Source organism: Acomys russatus, chromosome 20, assembly GCF_903995435.1.
Source record: "Acomys russatus chromosome 20, mAcoRus1.1, whole genome shotgun sequence".
Lineage (NCBI taxonomy): Eukaryota > Metazoa > Chordata > Mammalia > Rodentia > Muridae > Acomys > Acomys russatus.
The window spans coordinates 11,445,081-11,463,582 of NC_067156.1; the positions used below are offsets into that span (position 1 = coordinate 11,445,081).

Genomic DNA, 18,502 nt, shown 5'->3' on the forward strand with positions numbered 1-18,502 from the left:
GCAAGGAGCAGGACCTGAGTTTAACACCTAGAACACATGGGAACAAGTCATGGATGATGGCCCATGTTCTAGTGGTGGGGAAATGGAGAAAGGACGGCGGATGACCTTGCTGGCCACTTACTCTAGGCAAGTGAGAGATACCATCTCAATGGCTGTCCCCTGAGGAACAACACCTCATGCTGTCCTCTGGCCTCTGTATGAAGTACACGAGCATACAGACACATGCACCTGAATACACATGAATCTTCACATGCGAGCCCACACAAGTCAGGGATGTATGATCATAGGTGATCATATATTAAGCAACATAGCCTTGTGGTGATAATACACTATGTGGTGGGTGTTTTTTTAAATGGTTCATGGAGAATTTTGTACAATATACTTCGACCACATCAACCCCTCCCCGAGATTCTCCTAGATCCACCTCCTCCTCACCCACCCAACTTAGTATTCCCTTAAGAATCAACTTCTGTACCATCCTTCTTGTCATGTATGTTTGGCCTTCCACTTTATTTCTCATTCCTCTAGAGAGAATTAATGTGTGTGCAATTCCGCATATTTCATTTTTGCCATACCGAGAGGTGAGATGTGAGCAAGGGCCCACGTTCTAAAATATCAGGCATAATTTGGCTCCGTAACCTTATCTGAGCTGAGGCTTGGCCTTTGTCTTCTTTTTCTTGGAAGTGTCACTAAGTCCCTAGAATGTGACTACTTCCATGGCAGTTTTGGCCATTGCATTGTGACTAATGATGGAGACTTTTGGCCACAGCAAATTACTTCAGACAGGTAGGGAATTTTTGCAATTAACTGTAGATGTAAGGACAGACAAGGGGCAGCATGTAGCTGAGATCCTATTACGTTCTAGACAAAGGCTTTCTGGGTTGGCATTCTTCTATGTGCACTGGGCCACCTCAGGTCAGGGAGGAGACAACACCACACATGCTTGGGAAGAGGAGAAAATGCATCTGTATATCCAAGTCTCTCCTGGGCTTTGTTAATTTTATTTGGTTAATTTTAATTGCACCTTCTCTATGTGATGAGACCGCTGTAAGTGCAATGTTCTGAGTGTCATGATATTCCCAGTACACTGTCAAGCTTGAGAGTGGCTGTGTTGATCCCTACCTTGTAGCCAGCTGATGTCTGAAGCAAGGGCAATCTTGTCCCATGGAGACTGTGCCTTCTAGATAAATCATTTAGATTTCACTAATACCAAGTATGGTGACCCCAGAGCAAGGTGTCAGAGGCCCAGGGCACACTGTCTATTTTTAGAGTAGCAGTTATGTTTTGCCTTTATTTCACCCTGTTATTCCTGAGTGTACCCTCCTGTATAGGTGATGGTTATGGTCTTGAGAGAGGTGCTAGCTGAAATTGAAAGTTGATAGTATTCTATGTGCCTGAGTGAGGAGTTCTTCGTGAGCAGAACCTGAATTTTCCAGCGGCCAATGGAGCAGGAACAGATGTTTTGTCTATATTCTGTTAAGCTTTGAACTTCATAAGTCCGGTTACTCAAATGTTTTCTGTCCTTTGGGGTTTTTAATTCCCCTTGATGGGGAATGTCCAGGAGAAGGCCCCCTGGGCACCCACAATCCACAGTAATGATACCCTAGTCCTTAACACTTTACTACTAAAGGCTTTTAAGATGTTTGGATGATGGGGGAGAGGAGAGGTTACCATTACAATCCCACACCTGTATCTGTAAAACTGAGTGGTGATAGGAAAGCCTTGTCCAATGTCACTCAAGTTTAAATTGTCAAAACATAACTATAAAATTATAAAAATATGATCCATTGGATTGACCCAAGAAGAAAATGACCCTTACACTTGAGACTAAAAAGAGCTGTTTGAATTTACAAAAGGTCAGGACATGGAAGGCTCTTTTGTCTCAAGCTGTTCTATCTCAGAATCCAACTCTAATGTAAACCTATGGACAAGAATGTGGAAATTGAACTCAAAAGATAGAAGTATTTTTCACAATTTTTTTTTTATTTAGCACATTCATTGTCTTTTCCATAAAGTGTGTTTCACATTATAAAAATCAACAAAGGTTATCGAAAAGCATTTTCATTATTTTATATCGTACTGAAAATGAACTTGACACCGTACAACAGTTTATATATTTCATTTCCTCCCTCTTTATAGCCTATTTCATTTTCTTTCAAACTGTTATGATTATCATGGCACCCAAATTTGAGCTTTGCGGTTCCCTCAGGAGGTCAGGTATCTGTGTTCTCTGCGAGCAAATAAATCAGACAGTGGAAGAGCAGTTTGGGTTGTATTAACAATCCCCTGCACATACACACAGAATGGTGAGCAGAGCACTGTGTGATGTTTCATCAGAGTGCCAGGGCCAGAGTTTTAAACATTCCCAACTCTCGCAGAAATTATACAGTGCTGTGTCATCAACGGGGAGCCTCTGAGACCTAAAACCTCTGGTATCTGCAAATTGATCCCGATCGACAGATCATGTCAGTTACATCTATGCTTATAAACGCTGCAATCCTAGAGCTCTCTCATTTCTGCAACATCAAGGTTTTTTTTTTAAAGCAAGCTGAGGAGAACTTCCTGAGTATAAGGATGACATTTAAAGAAAGTGGTCAGGATAATCGGATAAGGGAAGCGGTGTGAGGGTGGGGGGAGGGGAGTCCTCCTACGTATATCAACAGTCAAAGCAAAAAACAAAATGAGATATGCTACCTGCCATTGCTCATTTATGAGATGAGTTTTTCTTTATACTATATTGACTAATATATGTATATATATTTAATAACTAGTGGTATAATTAGACAACCCCATTGCAAGGCTTAGAGGTCCCAATAACTTTACTTATTTCTTTTAAATATTTTTGAAAAAGGGAAAAGTTTTTCTTTTCATTTGTGTGTGTGTGTGCACATGTGTGTGTGTGCACGCGTGTCTGTGTGTGTGCACGCACGTGCATGCAAGCGCACACTCATGTATACACACATATAAGGCACTGAAGGGAAAAGTCATAGCCTAGTCCATGCTAAGCAAGTGATCTACCACTGGGTACATCCCCGACCCCTATAGATGTACATGCACATCCTTTCTTCTTTTGATTGACTCTTTAGAAACAGCATTTGAAAATGATTCCTCAGAGTCTTTCAGCAAGGTTGTCCTACCTCTTAGAATGACAAATCTATGATTTATGCCTATGATCATTATTAAGGATTAAGAATTACACTCCATGATATGGAACCCATTCCCAATACTGCTGGAGTGACCAGGAACCAGAGACTGGGTAGTTCAGAGGTCTAGGGTCAAACCAAACACTATTGGTCTTAAAAGAAATTTTAAAACATAAAACCAGTGATATAACGACTCCTAATGACACTCTGCTATACTCATGGATTAGGGCTTTATTCAGCAAGGGTAAGAGAAGCTTCCTCATTCAGCAGGTAGGAATAAATATAGAGACTCACAGGCAGATATTATGGAGAGAGACAGACACACACACACACACACACACACACACACACACAGAGAGAGAGAGAGAGAGAGAGAGAGAGAGAGAGACAGACAGACAGACAGACAGAGACAGAGACAGAGACAGAGACAGAGAGACAGAGAGACAGAGAGACAGAGAGACAGAGAGACAGAGAGACAGACAGAGACAGAGACAGAGACAGAGAGAAAGACAGAAAGAGAGACAGAGAGACAGAGACAGACAGAGACAGAGAAAGCGAAAGGGAGAGAGAGACAGAAAAAGGGAGAGAGAGACAGAGACAGACAGAGACAGAAAAAAGAGGCGGACAGAGACAGAGACACAGAGACAGAAAGACAGAGCAGTACACAGACTGTCTCTACCAAATTCCTCATGGAACTCTGTGGAAGAGTGGAAGAGGAGGCAGAAAGCGTGTAAGAACCGGAGGGGATGGAGAACACCAGGAGAACAAGGCCCTCTAAATTAACAGAGCAAAGCTCATATAAATGCACAGACAAGGAGGCTGCAAACACAGGCCTGCACAGGTCCTTACCAGGTCCTCTTTAATATATTGTAGCTTTCAGGTTATTTTTATGGGACTCCTGGGTGTGTGAATGAGTGGCTTTCTGATTCTGGTGTTTTATCTTGGGCTCTTTTCCTTTCTGTTAGCTTTCCTTGTTCAACTTCAGTGTAATGGGGTTTGTTTTATATTATTATATTTTACTTTGTTACAGGTTTTTTTTGCTGTATCTTAGAAGCCTGTCCTTTTGGAGCGAGAGACAGAAATGGAGTGGATCCTGATGGAGAAGGAGGTGAGGCCCTGGAGGTAGAAACTGTAATCAGAATATATCTCATGATAAAAGAATCTATTTTCAATAAGGAGGGAAGAATTACCTACTGTACATAGTAAGAACTCAGGGTCTACTTGTTAATTAAACTGGACAGTTTTCCCAGTCGACACCTTTGAGAGTGAACTCGGAATGTGCCATTCCCTGGCAGAGCAGCTCCGACACACATCCGTCCTTCATCCTTGTTGTAGAATGATGTTCGCTTTAACTCTATCGTTAAGATTTAGTTAATATAACGACGATTTTCTTCTTGCAGCCTCCATCTGCTAGAAAGCCTAGGGGTTTTGTTTAGTTTTTGTACCATCCTGGGTCTCCATTACTGCTCCCAAACCCCAATTCCTGACGGTAACAAGAAGTGATGCCTTCTATTCTGTTTTACGTGGTTAAAGAACACAGTGCATCACCAGTCACCCAAACGCAGTGTTTGAATGGCCTTCTGGTCATTTTCACACTCCTGGGAAAGAGTCTGCTAATACCCTGGGCTTTCTCTCTCTGCCTGTACCTCATTCTGTCACCATCCTGTTTTAGCTCAATATCAATCTGGATGACCTAGCCAACATTTTCATCTTGGAGTTTATGGACTTACTCAAATCATGTTAACTTCAATTCCACAAGCCATTAGCCATTCATATCCGTGATCACCCTTCCTACTTCACTGCCTTCTGGAGTGGCTCCACCTCGGAGGTAGCATGCTCCCCACCTCACTTGCAGGCTCCAGTCTCGGGGCCTGGGGCTTCTGCTCTTGGACTCAACTTAGGCTACGCTTTGGAATGGTTTTCCTGTGCTGCTGAATTCTTCTTGCAGCTTTTGGTGCAATATCTGTTCCTGAGGTTTCTACAAGGGCTTCTGTGCCCAGACTCTTGTTCCACAGGTTCTAGACTCTCAGCTTGGATCTGCTGCTGGGCCCCATTGAGCTCCTCCAAGTGTGTCACATTCAGTTGTATCCGGATACACATGCACTCTTTAATCTGTAGTCTTCACCTCTAGATAACAATCATGCAGCGAACTAGCCTGTTTTCAGTATTGAAATCCTCACGTTCACCTCTGGGCAGTGGCTTCTCAGCATCTGGAGCAGAGTCATCCGTATTCCGTCTACACAAACATCAGCAAAATCTGGGCCCCAATCTTTACAAGCTCTGGGTGTCACTAAAAAAAGTTTTTACTGGTGTCACATCCTCTAATATCATGTGTTCCTCTCCAACGTAGTGCATACAATCAATAAAAGTTAATCAGTTTTATGCCATAGGAAACAGAAGTATTCATCTTATCACACCAGAATATGAAAGATCAGGTCTGTGTGTATCTGTGTGTGGTGTATGTACATGTTTCTTGGGTATGTACATGTGAGTACATGTGTGTTCATGTGAGTCTCTCTGTGTGTGTGTGTGTGTGAGCGTGTGTGTGAGCGTGTGTGTGAGCGTGTGTAGGCCAGAAGTCAACACTGGGTGTTGTCTTCAATTGCTCTCCACTTTACCCTTTGAGACAGGTTCCCAGAAATTGGTGATGCAGCTGGCCTGCCTGCCTGTTGAGTTGCAGGGATCTGCCCTTAGCTTTGGAGTTGCAGATTTCACCACTGCGTTTGGTTTTTGCAGTGCTAATGAGGTGTAGATATGATCAAAATGCATTGTGTACGTGTATTGAAATGTCATAATGAAGCCTGCCATAGTGTATAATTAATATATGCTAATAAAAACGTAAGGAACTATGTATTTTTACTGATAGTATGCAGTAGATGAGGCACTGCAAAAGTGTCAATTTACTGGAGAATGAAAAGCAACTGTAAAATATAATATGTAAACTATGTTCTACAACATTATCATTACATAGAAAAAATAGGCATAGGAGACTCAAAAAGGATGGCAGCCAAAGACCGTAAGATGTGCCTCTAAGTTGCTGTGGGTAAATTAAGCCAAAACTGGCGGCCAATTTTCTGCATAAATAAAATTATATTCCAATTTCATGTATGGGGTTTAACATTGCATCAGCAATAGTTACAGGACCTAGCAGAACGATGCAGAAAGAAAGAAAAGCTCTTTTACTTTAGTAAAACAAACATTCAAACTCCTCTAGGTTCATGTTTAAGAAGCACTGTTCCCTGTAGCACCCTTCTCCTGATTTCTAAGTGGTTCTGATCACTTTAGCATTAGCCTAGGTGAAAACACTGTGCTCCTTGATACAAAATCAGTACTTCTTGTCACTTGTCATCAAAATAAAATGTGCTTTTCCCAATCAGCCAACGATTTTAAACTAATGTGCCAAGTTTGCCGTATTATGTGTGGCTACCTGGTACTTAATAATATCAGAAGCACTTGTAACGGAAACGTTAATTATGTGGGTCATGTGCCTCGTGTTAAGAACTTTCATGGTATGTTAAAGTGGTTTCTGTGTCAGGATGTTGTCAGTAAGGAAAATTACTCATGCTAGGGAAATTCACTGGTCAAATTCCTCTGCTTCCTGTCAGTTTTCCATTATTGAGACCAGAAACTATGTGGTCTCAATGTCCATATAATATCCATTCATATTTCTGGACATTGGATGGGGGAGGGTCTCAATTTACGAGGTGTAATTTGAGTGTTGTCGCTCTGCGCATGCCTATTGGCACATTGTCTCTCTTCCTGCTGATGCAGATTTTTAAGTTTTCAGGATTTCATTACTCAGCCTCTAGTGCTGTGGACTTAGTATTCCTTACAAAATGGTTGGGAAATGAAGAAAAGAGGAGCAGTCAGTAAGCGAACAAACTTACATGCTGTAATTAGCTTTGAAACCAGAGCCAACAGGAAATATTTTCGCTGTTTAGGTGTCTGGCTGTGGAACGGGGTCAGGGTTCCATTTTGTTAGAAGTCAAACATTCTCATGTGCAAAGCTCAAGGAAAAATTGGCAAATGCTGGGCTCCTCCAACCAGGGAAGGTGGTGTCTCCTTACACAGGGAAACAGGAAGTAGTGTTAAGGTGGAAAAGGCGAAAGTAAGTTTTAGAAAGCATTGGGGTGCGGTCTGGGTATGGGCTCAATGTGGAGGTTGTCCTTTCAGCTTAGTTTATTGCTGTTTCCTCAGAACACAAATTACAAAGAGGACAGCATGCAGGAAACAACAGACAAACAACAGCAATAAAAACAAAATCTTGAGAGAGACTCTTTGGTGTGGGGAAAGACTGAGCTGCCAAGAGAACACGGAGCAGAGTGTAGTAGGCAGCTCTGTGACTTGAGTTTTAACTCCAGGGTGCTTTTTTACATTCTTGCTCAATCCTATAGTAGATGTTATAGTCTTTTTTTCCTTAAACAATATCTACAGGTGATCTATAGTTGTGATCAATTCTTCTGCCCAAAGGGGGACAGCCCAAATCAATAACACTGAGTGTACCTTTCATAAAATGTTTCCTTTCCTGGATTGCTTAATATAGACTTTTATGGACTTATTCACTTTCTAAAGAGGAGTGACATCATGCTCACTGGGAGGGGGATCACACTGTATTATGACACTGTTTACCATCAAACACCTTATGCCAATCGCATATAAAAAACCAACCTTAACGAGGAGACTTTGTAATCAGTGAGTCATGAGTTTTCCACCACACAGGTGAACACTTTGCTTTGGGTCACATATCCCAAACCATTAGGACAGATATGTCCAAGAAACAGTTAGGAATCAACTCCATGCAGTCAGCTTGTTGAGCATTATTGAGGTACGTCGAAGAGTCTGTTAAGGTTAGAGAGCATTGGAGGATTTAACTCCAATTTCACAAGAGGGGATATGAGGGTGGGAAACATTTCATATGTAATGAAGGACAGAGAGGAGCAGTAGTCAGGGAGGGAGGAGGAGAAAGAGAGAATTGTGCCAGAAAATAGCATGAGTGTTCTTTGAACTATCTGGACTACCAGGTTGATGCACATGAAAATCATCTCTTATGAAAAGCACGCCTGCTTCTAGCTACTATCAGGCACGTATGTGGCCAACGACTTATCAAAGTAGGCAGCATTCATCCACCCATGCTTGGCTGTGTATATCTGTTCATCCATTCATGCCCCAAGCTTATATTGACTTCCTCCTCTGAGTTCTGTGCTTTCAAACACAGGGGAAAACAGCGATAGCTGCTTTCAGAAAAAAGAAAAAAAAAAAAAAAAAAGCATTGTGATCACAAGAGGCTAAGTGACAAGAAACAAGCACCAGTGAGTCAGTAAAGGGGGTTGAGATGGAGACTACCACTTAGCAAAGCATCAGAGTTATACCATGCTCCTAAGGGGCTCAGGCCTGGAGACTTGGAGCTAAGAAGGCAAGGACTGGCTTTTGGGTGAAAAGAAATGCAAATCTCTGTAAGATAGGAGCTGGTTAGTTCAGTTGGTTTTTAATCTCTCAATCTCTCTCCTGCTAGTTTTGTCATTTCACTAAGTATTGCTCCAGTGAAGTGCTGAACCTCCTGTCAGGGAGTGATTGCTGAGGTCCCAATGTGTGTTGAGCACCATGAGAACTTTAAAATGTGATTGAATCAGGAAAGTGATTCTACAGTTGCAGTAACACACAAGACGAGGAACGATGCTCAAATCAGTAAATACAACGTTGGTTTTCAGCGTCAGCTTCCCAATCCCCGTGAGTCACATGCCTGAGACTGAGTTCCCAGAATCCCTCCACAAGGGAGGAGACATCGTTTGTTGCCACTAGATGGCGCCCAGTGTTTTCACTGTTTAAGGATGGAGGAACCTTTGTGTGTGTATATGTGTGTGTGTGTGTATATATATATATATATATATATATATATATATATATATATATATATATATATATATATATATATATGCAACATTCAAGTAAAAGACTGTTACTTACCATCACTATTTATGAAACTACTATTAATTTAATAATACTTCCATCATGATATGAATCAAAACCACCACAAGCACTCATTTGAGGGACATTCTGCTCAGTTTTCTAAAAGCTATCAAGCCTATTTTTTCTTTATGTAAGAAGAAAGGAATTATGAAAACATTTATCAAAATAGAATATGCAAGTATATAAGTAGGATTAAAATATTATATAATATTACACATAAGTAGTTTGGCAAAAATTAGTTTTAATAAATAAAATTCTCGTTTCAGAAGAACTGTCTCATTGTGCAACTCAAAAATATAATTTGATATATATTTTTAAACTTTTACTAGTTCATTGAAAGTATATACAACAAAACTATTGTAAATTGTAAAGTGGGATAGTAATTGCTGAAATAATGGATGTATTTATAGCCTATCTAAAATTAATAATATGTACAATTTTATGTAACTTGATTAATAAAATTCTAATGCAGGACATAAGTTTTGGCATATAACTTGAAAATGTCATGCATACTTTTAAGGGAAAGAATATGAAGTGTTCTCACCTACCCAATAAAAGTGGCTTGTAACACTCAAATAATGTTTATGCGGAAATAAAATAGAACCATCTTCATTCTTCTACTGAAAGCCTAAAAATGGTTCTGGAGTGAATGCAGCCTATGTTTTTACATCAGCATACTTGAAAACAAAATGAAGCACAATACTAAGGCTGGGGTCCACACAAAGCACATCGCAAACTATGATGCCCTGGGTGAGTATAAACAATTACTCTGGAAAGAAAATGCAAAGTCACAGGCTTATTGCACAAACAATGATTTTTAAAATCTAAGTCTAACTACTGCATCAGCACACACACACAGAGACACACAAAGACACACACAGAGACACACACAGACACATACACACAGACACAGACACACACATACACACGGACACACACACATACACACGAACACACAGACACAGACACACACACACACATGGACACACACAGACACACACACAAACACAGACACAAATACAGACACACACACAGACACAGACACAAATACAGACACACACACAGGCACACACAGACAGACAGACACACACACACAGACAGACAGACACACACACACAGACACAGACAGACACACACAGATACACATGCAGACACACACACAGAGACACAAATACAGAAACACACATACACAGACACACACACACAGACAGACACAGACACACACACAAGAATGTGCTGCTTATTTGACTATTGCTATGGCTCTTCCATTTTCAAGCATTTTCAAGTAGGACTTACCTGGATGTTCATCAGGGCGCTTTGCCTTGCCTCAACAAACCTTTTGAAAAACCTCTCTTCCTGAAACATTCTCTCCTCACACATCTGCTTTTCGTGCCTGAGATGGTCGTACACACTCTGTGTCTTGTCCTTCTCAAATCTCAACTTTATAAACTCATCCCTGTGGTAAAAGAGTGGCACGAGGGAACGAAGTGCTTACCAAAGAGAGAATGCTAGTCATCCAAATGCACCAGGGAGTAAATAAGACAGCAGTGCCCAAGAGTAAACAAGCTTAAGGGCTGAGCACTGCCAGGCAACACAGTCAGGGGACCTTGGTCAGGAATTTGGTCAGGGCAATGACACAAGCACCTATTACAAAACCTGAATAACACTCCCATTCCATCTTAGGCCTTTACAAATTGACTGTAACTTTATAAATTGACTGTAACCACTACAAGTTTATATCTTTCAGACCAACAGTATGCTTTCATGTGTTAAATAGTGGATTAATAATTTAAGCTGTGTGTTTCCTTATTTCTTACAAGATACGACAAAAATAAATTAGTCTCTTGCAGATAATAGCTTTATGACCACCATCATGGTGAAAACATGTTGTTCCTTAGAGTAATCACTAAATAAATCCTGTTGGGGAGACTGGCTTGACTCCACAAAAGATCTGGTACTAGGATGCACATAGTTGTTTGATTGTGTGTGTGTGTGTGTGTGTGTGTGTGTGTGTGTGTGTGTGTGCATGTTAGCTATTAAGAAGAAAACCACAAGTTTTTAAACATGGCTCATAAACATTCTATTGAATTAATGAAAGATATTAGTAATACTAAACCGATATTGTTTACATATGTGGAAAAGAAGAAATATCCCCAGTTATTCAAATGAAAATAAACACAAGAGAAGTAAAGAATGAAAGCAACTTATAATTATACTAATATGAATTAAAATGATCAAATATCATATATCTATTTCAGATAAAATTCTGAGGAAAAATATGAGCCATCTTAAGAATAAATTTTAAATATGGAAATCTAATTTTATTAATTATAATAAATATGATAATTACTTTGACGAAACTTACTTCATCTTTTCAAGTTTATCTTCATAATTCATCTTTTCCTGTTCCATCATTTTTATCTCCTTGCCCAGTTCCCTGCTTTTTGCATTGAAAATAATTGTTTTGTTTTTAGTTTCCTCTATTTCTTGAAGAATAACTGAGCCTTTTCCCTGTAAAAAAGTTTCAAAGAAGTTTGATCTTTAACACTTGGATTTTCACACACACACACACACACACACACACACATACAAACACACACACACACACACACACATACAAACACACACACACAAACACACACACAAACACACACACACAAACACACACACACACACAAACACACACACACAAACACACACACACACACACACACACACACACACACACACACACAATGGACTTGGCCAGGTGGATAAGTAAACACAGAGTCCCTTATCTTTCGAACAACAACACAAGACAATATTTCATCAGCACAATTTCCCCTGGTGATTCTGAGAAATGAATTCGATAGTGAGATGCCTTTTAGGTGAGATGACCTCCAATAAGGTATTAGAAGATTAAGAAGCCTAGACTCAATGTAACCATCACCAATAAAAACATGGTTAACATGTTTACCATAGCAAAATAGAATGGAGTGTTATCATATTACTGGCCAAAGGTGAGTAAATTAAAGAACTTTTATGCATGACCAAAATTAAAAGGATGGAAAAGAAATGACTTTAGCTATCTAAACGATGATGCTTTCAAAAACCAACATTTTTTTTCTAGCAAATGACATCAAATTTTAATTTTTAAAAAATAATAGCCTATATTGCTAAATCATAGGTCATTGTAATTATAATTTATGTTAACGATTCCCAGTGCTGTGTCTGAATACACTTTCTAGTTGATAAGACAATTTCTGACAAATGATTTGGTAAGTTGAATAAAATCAGATTATTAGATTTAGGGTTTAAATTTTTTGTAGCCCTTCCTCTCTTTTCTTCTCCCTTCCCTGTGTCACTTCCTTCTTCTCTCTGACTCCTCTCTATTTTTCTTTCCTCCTGTTTTAGGTCACTCATACAGTGTAATAAAATATGAGATGCATAGTTTATAAGCAGAAAACATTTATTTCTTCCAGTAAAATGGCCTAAGAAATTCAGGAGTAAAGGGAAAGTAGGTCTTGTGTCTGCTAAGGACTTGCTGTTTTTCAAAGATGCTATCTGCTTTTTTGTGTGGTGACATGGGAAAAAGGAGTGAGATTGACCTCCATGAATAGTTTTTAAACGCATCGATCCCAGTTACAGTGGAGAAGTCCTCATGACTTCACCAGCTTGCTAAGGTCCTCTAGGTTCTCAAAACAACCTCCCAAAGAGAAGAGGCTGTTATGAGAGAGCATCAATATTGTTCTTTTTCTCTTTCTCATGGGACTTTTTTTCCTTCTTTTCATCTTCCTTTTATTCATTGTTTCCTTGAGGCTGAAAGTAGAGGTCAGTGTGTGATTGCAGAGAACAGCAGATTCTTGCATAAGGCCAGCATAAATTTTGGGTTGCTTTGGAACATTTTTCCTGCTAGAGACTGTATGCCTTATAGATTAAAGCAGTTTTAAAAAAAGACAGGCTACATGGATGCAGGGTGTGTGTATGTGTGTGTGTGTGTCTGACAGATATGTACATGTGTGTGAAGAGCCCATTTAGTGAAGCAATTCAAATCACAAGGCATCTCCCCACAGTTACATTTGCTTGATACATTTTCACTGAAGTAAGAAATTATAAATTGAAAACTGACAATTTTACCTCTGTTTGTGTGAGTTCCTTACGGCTTTTCTTGCTTCTTTTTCGTAATTTTTTCTTTGTTGCTTCTACTTTTTTTCTAACAAATTCTTTCTTCTTCCTTAACTCATGAAGCATCTAGAAAACACTCAGATTTTAAACTGTATAGCATTTGTGATGCACTTACTCTGGTTTAGAGAAACTGTATGTAGTGGCTGCCCTAATAATCACAGTGTTTATATTAGTGCATGAAAGGAAAAGGGTTAGGCCTATGGGTTCTAGACTATGACACCTCAAGTCCCAATATTCTGTTGGAAGTACCTAAGATATGAAAAGTCTAACCTGTTTCAGTTAAGTAAATAATAAGGATGGCCATACCTAGAAATTATGATACTTCATTGTAATATGTAAAATATTTCAATTATAACCAAAGGTCTAAACACAAATTGTCAGAAACCATTGTCAAAAAGAAAATGTAATAAAGCTTATTCTTTCCCAAACTAAATGACTAGTTCTTATATTTTATTAGCTATTAAAACATAAAAGAAGAGATGATTGGTGAGCAAGAAGAAGATATAAACTCATGACTATTACAATATGAAAGGGAAACAAAAGTCATTAATCATTGGTGCGGATCATTATTATACTCAGACATGACATCAAGATGCCTGATTTAATTAATAAATCCTCACCATTAATGAAGAGAGAGTCATTATTAAAACCACTTCTCTCTCTAGATTTAATACTGGTTATCTATTTGTCACATGTACATAGGGATCCCATTTCAAAACCTCTATTTGCTAACCGGTAAGGCGCAAGTTTTCTGTAGTTTATAATACAAGAAAACGCCTTCTTGCTTACTTCATAAGGAGACTTGGAAAGTCAGGATACATACTGTTAACAGTAATACTTTGTAACTCACATTTAAAAACAAAGGCAATTTGAAAATTATGAATAACAAAAGGCCCAAAGACATGCTACCATTTGAAAGAGGAAAATAAAACACAATGTTGCAAAATTGCCCCAAGTATGTGTGTGTGTCTTCCCCGCAGAGAAAGACAAGGATGTATTGCTCTTGCCACACCCTCCACTTCTCCGAATGATAAATGATAGTATGTACACATATTTTTCTATGATTTTTTCCCCTCTGGGAAGGGCCAGTCATATCAGTTACTGACAGAAACTTGTAGTTTTGAAAATATTTTATCTACAGTTGCTTTATTTTTCACCCTTGCTGTCTTAACTTTTACGTGCACCAAAAACTTACCAGGAAAATGTCAAGATTCCTCATATTTTATGTTCAAGTCAACATAACTTTTAGCAACCCATTAAAAAGCAGTGGAGATTGAATGAAGTGCTTGGTTTGTGCTGTGCAGTCTCAACAGGTCAGTCACTGCTCACTCAGTTTCAAACTAGTTTGCCCCAAGTACAGTGTAAGATGGAGTTGTAGACACTGGGTTTTGCCAGACAGTTCTTAAATGGGCTAATGGTGAGACTGTGAAAGGGTAACTTGGAAGACTTGTGATTTTCCTATACAAACCCATGATTTTCTGTATATATTTTCACATATATTACTTAGTAACCTGAATTTTAGGAACCTATATTACTGAAAATAAGTTATTAATTATGGATACCTGTTTATATAACAAATAACTGTAAGTGCTTACATTAGAGTGTTGTCGGTGGAGCAATCTGATTCTCACGGCATCTGCTTCTATCTGGCGCAGTGGAAACTGTACTTCAGACAAAGCCAAATTATAGAGTGCTTTCCTTCTCAGAAACTCCTGCATCTCCACAAACTGAGTTTCCTCAACGATGTACAGTCTTTTCTGCCAACCAAGACTGTGAATCATTCATTCATTCATTCATTCATTTATTAAGACGGATTGAGTGATATTTGAAAATGAAATGCTGCAGTCTTCCATAGGAAAAAATAAGGGTGAGACTACAGTATTTTAGACATTGTGTAGCTATTGAACAAATAGGAGAGAGAAAAAGAAATGGACCACAAAGGTCAAACATTCTTAAGCACTTGTTGGGGGAACAATGAGTGAAAGTGCATGCTGAAAACGCATACTTGAATGTGTCTTCTTCCTGCAGTGTAAGACAAAAGCATCCACTGAGCAGGAAGGTTATGAGCAAATTAGGTAAAAAAATGACTTGGCTGACTATGAAAATGTTGAGAAAAAATATCTATAAAAACCACAGAATAAACGCCTGAATTTGTTTTGGCTTTATAGAGTTAGATAAAGGGTGCAGAGGGTCTCACACCACACGGATATGATCCCTTTTGCACTGTGAGTTTCATTCTCCTATCATAACATTCACAACTTCCCACATACGTACTTCTGGAAGGGAAGCATTCTGCCACATATTAGAGTGCCAAATCCTGGTTCCAAAGAATGAGCAAGATTGAAAAAAACTAAACTTGGTTTGGCTAATTATCATACTTCCATTCCAAAGCCTTTTTTTTTTTATAGAAACATCATAGCACATTTTTGAGGGTTAAATAAAGAAATCCCAATGAGAGACACTAAAAGTAAAGAAAACGTAACATCATCAGAAAGCAAACTAAAGAGTTAGACAGTCAGGAATAAGAGTCTACTGCCCTTTCACTAGACTGGCAGAAATTCCCATTAAGTCACAAAATGAGATATGTGCATGGGAGGTCAGTTTCTTTATGCATGATCAGACACTCCAGTTGTACACAGGGGCCAACTGTCATCAGCTAAGGAGAGAAAAGTGCTGGCTTGCAAACCAAGCAGTGACAAAAGATGCCTCATTACAGGCAAATTTAAAATGCTAAGTGAAATGCAAATTAAAGGAAGAAGAAAATGCAAAAGCCACCAAATTAGTATTACCTGAATCTCTACCCCAGCAGTCATTTCCCCTCTTGTCAGCTTCTTTAGGAAATCCTCTCTGCCCTGTATGTCACAAAAGTTGTCAAAGGAAGACTTTATTCACAGAATATTTAAAAATTAAAATGTAAACAGTAGTTACCAATACAAGATACAGTTTACTTGTATAAAAATAAAGGACAAAGTAGTCATTATTATTTGTTTGCTATACTATTTTAAAGGCATTGATATTATTTGTGGCAAAACATTTAAGTGATACAGCAGGATTTGGTTTCATCTAGGTTATGTCATAAAGTCCTGACCTTAAAAAGAATCAAAGAGTAAAATCTAGACATTCCTTGGCTCTTCCCCTCAACTGAGAAAAAATGGGTTGCTTTTATTATTACTTTCCAGCATAAATACTTTGAATGTTGAACACGAAATAGATAATGCTATTAGAACCTCCACTTGACCATAGCAATTTCTTTATTTTTTTTTTTGAGAAAAATGCATTCTTTAAGAGTTATTAGTCGAAAAGGATAGAAATCATCTTTCCTTCGTTCCCTGGATAATGATTTTAGCTGTTCAGTCTGGCTTTAAAATGACACAACCCAGTGCTGGAAGTCACTCTGTAGGTCCCCTGCCTTGTGATTACACTGTAGTCCAGTGTCTGAGAGAGGAGTTGGTCCTGCTTTCACGCTGCTCTCCAGATTCAAAAGAGACACACAGGTTTGTAAAAAGAGACCACAGGTTCTTAAAGGTTCTTGATTTGCCCACTTCACTGCTGACCGCACAGTGACGTCACCTGGTCTACGGAGGCCATAAGGAGGAGCAAGTACACAGGTTGGTCTTCTAGCCCATCCTCCCCCTAGACAACAAGAGAATTAAGACTGTTTACTGAGGCAGCAGACTGTTCACATTACAGATGGTAGGGCTAGAGCCAGGGCCCAAAGTCTTTGAATCCAGGTTCCATATCATCAAAGCTGTCATAGAGGTTTCCACTATTTGTTGGTTGTTAACTTGCATCGAGACAGATTCCTAAATCCTGTAAACCATGGTGGTTTTGATTGAAAAAAACAAACTAACACAGAAGTGCCTTAGTTTCATTTCCTGTTGCTGTGATAAGATACCCTGGCAAATATGTATTAAAGGACAGAGTTTATTAAGTTCACAGTTTGAGGTTAGAGTCCATCATTGGTCGGGAGTCAATGTGGTAGGAGCTTGAGCAGCTGCCCAAACATCCTTTGACAGGCAAGAGCAAAGACAAATAATTAATGCATCACACTAGAGCACAGTTCACTTTCTCAGTTGTTCACCATTCAAGACTGCTGCCAAAGGAATGGTGCCACCGACAGTGGGCAAGTCTTTAAAGCTTATGTAATTTAGTCAAGAGACTCTCCATCAGCCAGACTCAGAGGCCAACACAATGGAAACAATTAATCCTTTGCTGAGGTGATTCCAGATCATGCAAAGTTGACAGTAAAGCTCTTACACTGACCAAAACAGCAGTAACAACAAAGTGTAGCTACAGTGAAGACGATGCAAAGGTGATAAACAACACAGTAACTTTGTAAAATACAAGGATGCGTTTTTTGCCAGTCTTGGTGGCCCACACCTGTAATCCCAGCTTTCGGGGAGACACAGGCAGATCTCTTTGAGTTCAAGGCCAGCCTGGTCTACTAAGCTAATCCAAAGTGTGTGTGTGTGTGTGTGTATGTGTGTGTGTGTGTGTGTGTGTGTGTGTGTGTGTGTGTGTCTGTGTTTATGCATGCACATGAGCATGTGTGTTGCAGTCATAAGACAGTGAATGGTGAGAAATAGAGCTGAAGACTGAAACAACTATCAGATTAGGTACATCCTATCTTCATCAAAACATTTAGGAAAGGACATTAAGTGTACTTTCAGACTACTGGCTGTAATGTAGGCAGATTAGTGTGTTTTTCCTTCTCCTTAAAATGAATTCATTTTTCAAAGTTTGTTTTACTTTTAAGTTGTCATTTCCTAAGAGAGTAAACCAGTGTTTTCTGTTGTTTTAAGTGTCTTCTTTTAGAGGAATTAATAGTGCATCAAAAGAGCTTGTGGCTGTAAAGGAAAAACAAGGTAGGCAGTAGATGAGATATTACAATGTAGACACAGAGTCCTGAGGCCACCACAGCTAGTCCAACTTTATTGAAAGAGGAGGTACTCCTCGACAAACAAAGTGATTGGATGTAAGAAGGGTGATGTCACTTCCACCCCTCGGTCCCAAGTACAAAGTTAGGCATGGTGGTGCCTGAATTTGACCCCCATGGTATGGAGCTGGGGACAGGTAGATCCCTGCACTTCAGTGGCCAGCGAGCCTAGCCTACTTGGTGAGCTCCAGGTCGGTGAGAGACCCTTTCTCATAAGATAAGACAGGTGCTTCCAAGAAGAAAGCCGAAGCCTACACACACACAGACACACACACACACACACACACACACA

The 18,502-nt window shown here is 39.3% G+C and overlaps 1 protein-coding gene across 1 annotated transcript in view; it reads right to left on the reverse strand.

Moving 5' to 3' along the window:
• Nucleotides 1-18,502, reverse strand: part of Ccdc178 (coiled-coil domain containing 178) — a 293,005-nt gene that overhangs the window by 198,000 nt on the left and 76,503 nt on the right. The window contains exons 14-18 of the mRNA XM_051163972.1: nucleotides 16,064-16,126; nucleotides 14,870-15,031; nucleotides 13,227-13,340; nucleotides 11,476-11,621; nucleotides 10,407-10,566 (exon numbers count right to left, since the gene is read on the reverse strand). Of these exons, the coding sequence (XP_051019929.1) occupies nucleotides 10,407-10,566; nucleotides 11,476-11,621; nucleotides 13,227-13,340; nucleotides 14,870-15,031; nucleotides 16,064-16,126 (645 nt within the window). The remainder of the gene's footprint in view (nucleotides 1-10,406; nucleotides 10,567-11,475; nucleotides 11,622-13,226; nucleotides 13,341-14,869; nucleotides 15,032-16,063; nucleotides 16,127-18,502) is intronic.